Source organism: Centruroides sculpturatus, unplaced genomic scaffold (genome assembly GCF_000671375.1).
Source record: "Centruroides sculpturatus isolate CEXI.00-Female unplaced genomic scaffold, Cexi_2.0 scaffold458, whole genome shotgun sequence".
In the NCBI taxonomy this organism is placed as follows: domain Eukaryota; kingdom Metazoa; phylum Arthropoda; class Arachnida; order Scorpiones; family Buthidae; genus Centruroides; species Centruroides sculpturatus.
This window is the reverse complement of record NW_019384732.1, coordinates 386,817-394,989: the sequence shown is the minus strand read 5'-3', so window position 1 is coordinate 394,989 and position 8,173 is coordinate 386,817. Positions and strand designations below refer to the sequence as shown.

The following is an 8,173-nucleotide window of genomic DNA, read 5'->3' as shown; positions in this document are numbered from 1 at the left end:
TTTTTTTCAGTTTTAAGTATTTTTTATGTTTAATTACATTTATATCAAAAATTGCTAGGAACTAAAGCGATTAAGGTAGATCTAGCTGTCCTTTACATCCATAAACGTTATATGTCAGTGGAACAAATGGAGAAACAAGCCTATATGTATGTTTGTCCAAGAAATTTTTGGATGAAATACAAACCGCACAACTTCAAAATCGCATAAAAATAATCCGCATAAAAAGAGTCCTTACAGTACTGTAGAAACTCCCTCCTTACCTTGGTATTCAACTAGCAGAATGGTGCAAGCTCAGAAAAACTGGGTAAATACCAAGATAGGGAGTTTATGTAGTATAGTATAACCCAGTTTCTGTATTATTTTTATTTATTAAAGAAATGGCTAAAAAAAAGGGCATTTTCTAAAAATACTCTTGGTAACTTTATACAAAGAAAATTTATGTGATAAGTTCATAACTGCAAATTAAAATCAGCAGATAATCTGCATCACTACTGTCAAGTTAATTTTTAAACACAGTTAACCTATTGGTTATTTGCAAAAAATTAAGATAATTAAGATGTTTCTTAAGCATTTCATAATCTACAATAATCTATAATAATCCATAATACAAAGGAATATTTACAAAAACATTTTAGAACAAAATAATATACAGGCTGATCAGTTTACCTTAATGATACAATAGAGATTTAAAATTTTTTCATAACATCTTGTGTATAAACAACAAAAATCCTTTAAGATGCAGTCTTTTTATTTAAACTTCTAATGTTTTCAGTCAGATGATTGACCTTCTTCAGGAAAAATCGAATAATTTCAATTTATAATGAATGAAACCTATTTTAGAACATTTAAAAAAATTTATTTTACATCTAATGCACATGTTTGGTATCAATAAGTACAATCATCTTAAGAACAATGTTAATAGCTAATTACAATGCAAGGGATAACATAAAATACAAACAAAATAATAAATAATAATAACACAAATAATAACATAAAAAGCCAAAAAAATGTGTCCATTAATTTTACAGTCTGTGAATTTTTTCTTACTGATATATTCATATTAAGCATGCCTTCCATTCTGTCAAAACTTTATTCTATTCTCTAACGTTTATTGTTGTCCTGCATGGTGATAGAATATGTGGCACCCCTAGGCAATATTTACAAAGAAATAGGAGCAGCAACAAACAAAAGATAGTTTTTAAAAAAAATCCCACAATATACCAGATGCTATGTATGGACAAGGAAGCTATAGACCAGATCCTTATTCCTGGAATTTATAGAATAACCATACAAGATGAAAGGCTTCAAAAAGAACTATACTACATTGGAGCCCCAGGAAGGCTATTAAAAGAAAGGGTAAAAGAACATTAAAGTAACACACGAAATGAGCAGTTGGTCACCGCATTAGTGACTTATGTTATATCAGACCCAACAGAAGTTAGTGGAATGGGAACAGCCAGAATAATCCAAAAGATCCATGACAAGTGACATTAAACAGGCTGAAGCATCACACATACACAAGACCAACCAAGCAGGACAATGATAAACTTCAGAAAATGAAATAAAATTTCAGCAGCATGGAGGGTATGCTTAATATGAATATATCAGTAAGAAAAAATTAACAAACAAAAAAGTAATAGAGACATTTTTTTGGCCTTTTATGTTATTATTTGTGTTATTCTTTTTTTTGTATTTTATGTTCAATAAAGTCCCCCCTTTGCTGTACACATTCACTCGCACGTGCAAACTTGTCATGTTTGTTTTTATACTGTTTACTAAACATATTTTGTCTTGTCACTGTATTTTACTTGTTCAACAATTCTGATGCAGACGCTCAATGATCCGACACTTCCCTTCAATCTTTCCCTATTTTCTTTCCCTCCCTACTTACTACCACTTCCTCTTCTAATTTCAATTTCAACACTTCTAATTTCTTAGAGGTAAAGTCTGTGCATATACAGACAACCTCGCTACTCTTTTAATGTAATGTCTAGATACTGATTTCACTTCACAACCTATTTTCTCTAGACACCTGTACAAACCAAGACAAAACCATCTAAAAACTCCTGCAGCCAACCCGCAATTCTTTTTATACACAATAAAATAAAATTCGACTTACATAAGCCTGTAACCAATGTGAAACGGCAAAAAATTCTAACGCACAAATGTTTTCTGAACACCTTCCGTGTTCTTCCTCAGGTATTCAAACTGGATTTTTTCATATTCTGGAACACTGTTATAAAATTTTTAAATAAATTAAAAATAAAACGACCGATGATAGTTCGAATGCGCGATGTCCATTGCGCACGCGTTGTACACATTGTGTTCCCCGTTTATTTTAAAATTTTATAACAGTGTTCCAGAATATGAAAAAATCCAGTTTGAATACCTGAGGAAGAACACGGAAGGTGTTCAGAAAATGTTTGTGCGTTAGAATTTTTTGCCGTTTCACATTGGTTACAGGCTTATGTAAGTCGAATTCTATTTTATTATATCACCCGGTGTGCCTGTTGGAGTTATATACTTTTTATACACATTTCCCTCCACCAAAGTGCTGCCAACTCTTTATAAAAAAAATTACATATAGCCCAAAACCTGACTATTACCACTGAAATGGCACAGATGCATATGAAGGCTATGCACATGGGGTTTTAACTGTTCATCCCATTTTGCAATTCAAATAGATAAATGTTACTATGTTATATAAAATGTACTGTTTTATTAACTTATATTTATTTTGTAGCTGTTCAATTCCTCCTTAGTCTGCTGTATTATATTATTCTATACACCTATATTGTTAAAATTAAAAAAACTACATTATGAAAAAAAATTTTGTTTTCAATCTCATCCTTTTAAAAATCTTACACATGAGCCTGATACATGAAAATTCTCATGATTTATTATCATATATTGAATAAATTAGAAGTATAGGTATTCCCCACCTTATAAAAGTTTACTTTATACCACTGCTTTTATAAAGACTTATATTAGTATTTATTTTCATTTAAATGGAATCCAAAGAGGACTTTCACTTTTACAAAAAAAAAGCAAAAAGCAATAATAGTGATGAGTGTTTATTTTGCAGTGAGCCATTTTAGTGACATTGTGCACTCCAAGCAGTGAACACAGAGGCATCTCCAAACTCTTTCTCTGAGAACTATATTCGGCTTCAAGCTGCTTTAACTTTGAAACATGTCTTTGAGCATATGTACTTCATGTTAATTTACTTTGTATACATCCATTAACAAAAATAAAATAAAATAGAGTCTATTGGTTGAGTGGACTGTACTTAAATTTGTACTTTATGTAGGCTGTATATTTATCATATTATTCCTTGCTTTTACTATGTGTTAGTATTATTTGGTATGATTTAGTAAATTAATTTTGAGTTTGAAAATGCTCAAAAATTTTTCTGATATAAATTGATTGTAATTGTTCTTTTACTTTATGCCATTTCATCTTTTGAAAACGTTTTACAAGATCATCTACTTTTGGATAGTGGGTGACCTGTACCACATAAAACAATAAAATGAGCTTGGAAAAATGATTTATTAAACCTTTTCCCACTCTTCATAATATATTATATTTTTGCTTAAGAAAATTAGATCAGATTTTGAACTATTGGATTTGAAAAGGCATACTTTTAACAATTCATTTTTTTTAATAAAAACAATTTCATTAAATATTCACCTTTGACCTTCTTGGAATAAACTGAACTCCACTTCAGTTGGTTCTACCACTGTTAAAACAGTTACTGCAAAACTGTCTTTATCTGCATGTGGTGGAAGTACACCTTGCATTCGAACTTCATTCCAACCAGGCTGAAGTTTACAAATGTCAACACAATCAAAATATCTAAAAAACATGATTTTTAATCATTAAATCTATATAACAGATATTTTTATACTATTCATTTATACATAATACTATTAATTTTTCATATAATATTTATTAAATACTATTATATATTAATAATTATTATTTAATTAATAATTTTCCTAATTCTTAATTTCCAAATTAACTTGTATTAAACTTATTATTAAATTATAATTGTTTAATGTGTATTGCAATTCCATTTTTATTTATATTAATGAGCTTCATCAATAAAGTTCAAAATATCAGCCAAAAAGGTTTTTATTAAATAAAAAACATTTTTAAATTCTTGCCCTTATTTCAGAGAGATTTAACTCTTTTTTATGACGATGATGTCATTGCAACACATTAAAAATTATATATCAAAAACAAAACAATTTAAATATATATACAGAATAATATTTTATATTTCTTAAACACAGGCTTATAATTAAGAGAACACTTTGGATAAAAAAAAATATATACATATATATAATTTCTCTATTACAGTAAACTCCTGATTATCCGTGTGCAGATTATCTGGTTTGCGGATTATCCGTGCATGAATTTAATTTAAAAAAAAAATAATTATATGAGTATGTATTTTTTAAATAGTTGCTCGCTTTCATGTTTATGTATCCTATAAGTGTGCACGTGTTTGTATTTACATGTTTGAAGCGGGTGGTGGGGGTATCTGAAGTTAGCTGGACTGGTTTTAGTTAGGCTGCTTCTTTCGTGCCGGATGTTTCTTTTCAGAGGAGAAAATGATAGTGAGTACATTTATACAAAGTTTAATTTAGTTGCATGTTATAATACATAAAAATAACTTATCTCTAAACCTATAACCGATGTGAAAGAATTTCAATCGCAAACGTTTTCGGACACCACTGTATCCTTCTTCAGGCAATGTTCTATTCGTAACACATCGTTACTGCCCGTTGTCTTTGGAACGCCTTTCAAAAATGTTCTTATTTCGAGTTCCGTTGGGCATCACGCCTATAACCGATGTGAAATTCTTTCACATCGGTTATAGGTTTAGAGATAAGTTATTTTTATATGGTTCCGGTGTGCGTTAGTGGTTTAGTTATAATACATATTACAACTTAAGATTTGATTATATGTACGAGTCAAATTCCAATATTCACACTTTTCACAGTTCACAAAACGTTTATAATAACAAATAAAATTTACATACACTTACGATGTTCACAAGAGATACAAATTGCAATATTTAGGATATTTACAATGTGAATTTCACACATAAAATTAGAGTCCAAAAGTCAATTAATCCACAACAGGTCTGTCGAAAAGGGCACCTTGCAACGTATATCTCAGATGCCGTTAGATGTATATTCCTTCAGACGCTTGTTACAACACAGCAAGACAAAATCTACTTCTTCAGCAAGTTCATTTGACCAACCAACTTGACTTAGATGAGCTTAGGCAAACTCAGGCGAAGCTAGACAAACTTAGACAAACTTTGGCGTACTTCAGAGAAGTCAGGCCAACTTCCTCTCCTGCCCAAACCCAAACCTTTTATATGGATTGAAGAAAATGCTGATCGACCAATCAGCATTTTGTAGCACTATCAGACGTCCACTGATCAGTACAATGATTGCTGGCCAATCAGCGATTGTGGATTCAAAACTACTGGTCGTTTCTTGATCCGAGTTTCTACAGCTTGTTGAAAAGAAAAAGGGGTGAGAAATCATATGTCCGAATGATTCTATCCCAACAGTACGTATGTATAATAGATATTATACATAATATTTTTTTCAAATAACTCTCCCACAAATACTTTTAGTGTAAAATTACATAAAATAAGATGTTTTTTTTAAAATTTTTTGATAAGTACCCTTAAAATCACCAGTGGCCAAGTGGTCTTCGTACCCTAAACACTGGGAGTTCGGTCGTGGGTTCGCACCGCGATCGGACAGGCTGGCTGCTTGGAGTTTTCCGGGTTTTCTCCTTGCCAATAACGACTAAATAGGAGGCCAGTTCCCCATAAAAGTCCTCCCGGAAGACATTAGTTCCCCTTGCGTAACATCGCGCCCCAGAGAAGGCAACGGGAAACCACTCTGGGTACTAACTTTCCCTAGTAACGCCTTGGCGTAGTGACTAACTACTTACTAATCTGCACCGGGTGTGGCCGAGGTCGGGAAAACCTGATATGGCACTATGAGAGATGAGACCCTTAAAATGCCTAATAATCGAAAGAAAGCAATACTTACTATAAAACAAAAACTAACGTTAATTGAAAAATTTGAAAAAAGTAAATCTACATCGAAGCTTTCTGAAGAATACGGAGTTGGTACTCAAATGGTTTGCGATATAATTAAACAAAAAAAGAAAATTGAAGGAGTTTACAAGAGATTGTGACAGTAATGCAGGTCCTTCAAATTGAAAAACTATGAAAATGTCATCATATGAAAATTTGGATTCAGCCATGCTTAAATGGTTTAAACAAACAGAAGGAATACCAATTAACAGTCCAACGTGTACACATAAAGCTAAATTTTTCCACGATGCATTGGGGTTAAATGGCAACTTCAACGCTTCATCTGGGTGCTTACCAGATTTAAGAACAACATGGTATTCAGGAACTTATGATGCAAGGAGAGCACCTCAGTGGAGATGTTGAAGCCGCTGATAAATTCTGCATTGAATTTGAAAAATATTTACAATCAGAAAATTTGCAACTTGATCAAATATATAATGCCAACGAGAGAGGCTTATACTGGAAGTACTTGCCTAGTAAGACACTTGCTTCGTCTAAAGAAACATCCACCCCAGGTCATAAATCATCAAAAGAACGTATCACAATCATGTGTTGCGGCAATGCTTCTGGAACACACAAAATGAAACTTTTGGTGATTGGGCAAGCGAAAAAAACCAAGATCATTTAAGGGAACAGTAATAAGAAATCTTCCTGTTGATTATTACAACCAGAAAGGAGCATGGATGGATAAAAGGATCTTTGAAGATTGGTTCAAAACTAAATGGGTTCCAGAAGTGAGAGATTTTTGAAAAGTAAGGGGTTACCACAGAAAGCAGTGCTGTTATTAGATAATGCTCCATCCCATCCAAATGAAAGCATATTGAAAACAGATGACGGCCTTATGGTTGCAAAATTTTTACCAGCTAATGTTACATCTTTAATTCAACCCATGGATCAAGGGGTTATCTCATTAATGAAACGACATTATCGCAATGACCTTATTAAAAGCCTTTGTAAAGAAGGTGATGATTTGATTAAATTTTGGAAAAAAATGACAATACTAGATGCGATACATGGTGTAACTCAATCTTGGAACAAAATAAAGCCAATAACACTCGTTCAATCGTGGAGGAAAATTCTACCAAATGTAGAAGATAATATTTTGGATTCTATCGAGCCCAAGACAAGGGAAATAGTATCTGAAATAAGTGAGCTAAGTGCAAATTTACATGGCTTTGAAAATGTTGATAGAGAAAATATTAAGGAGTGGTTAGAACATGATTCATGTGATGGAGGTTTTCAAATAATGAGTGATGCAGATATTATTTCCAATCTCATTCAACCAGATGAGCAAGAGAATGAAGCTGAAAGTGGAGAAGAAGAAATTATCAATCACATTAGTCACAACACGGCCCTGAATTCTGTTGACACTTTGTTGGAGTACATCGACCAATGGGAATTCGAGTATAACGACATAATAACTCTTAGAAAAATTTGAACTGATATTAAAAAATCATTAAAAGATTCCTGCAAACAAACCAAAATCACAGATTTTCTTAATAATAATGAGCATTAAACAAGTTCATACAATTGTCTGCCTTAGAAATATATAATATGTTGTATTTTAGAGATAAATAATTATAGTTCGGATTATCCATGCCACTTCTCCCCACCATTAGTCCAGATAATCGGGAGTTTACTGTATTTTCAAAATAAAAATTATATTCTAGAATCTTTAGAATTAAATTAAGAAATTTAACCATACAAATTAAAATTAATGTTTGTTATAAAATAGAATGGAAAATATTTCTTATTTAAATGCATCTTATTTCAACATTTTTTTTCTTCTTCTGTATTAGTAATTTTCAAATCATAAATCATTTACTCTGTCAAAAAATTCAAATTTTTAATAGATTTATTTTAATGACATAATTACAATATATAATAAAAGAGAAATACTTGATGTGTGAACAGAGAATTTACAATTACATGCAAATTGCAAAAATGAGATCCAAATACTCAAATTATTTTCGATCAATCATACATTCAATTTCAATTATTTATATTTCTTTTAAAAATTTACTATAGATTTTTATCTTTATA

General features: G+C 31.3%; 1 protein-coding gene across 1 annotated transcript in view; it reads right to left on the bottom strand.

The window, feature by feature from the left end:
* The window catches only part of LOC111628219 (calpain-D-like), a 166,217-nt gene that overhangs the window by 47,640 nt on the left and 110,404 nt on the right, over positions 1 to 8,173 (bottom strand). The window contains exon 9 of the mRNA XM_023371959.1: positions 3,691 to 3,855. Coding sequence (XP_023227727.1) covers positions 3,691 to 3,855 — 165 coding nt within the window. The remainder of the gene's footprint in view (positions 1 to 3,690; positions 3,856 to 8,173) is intronic.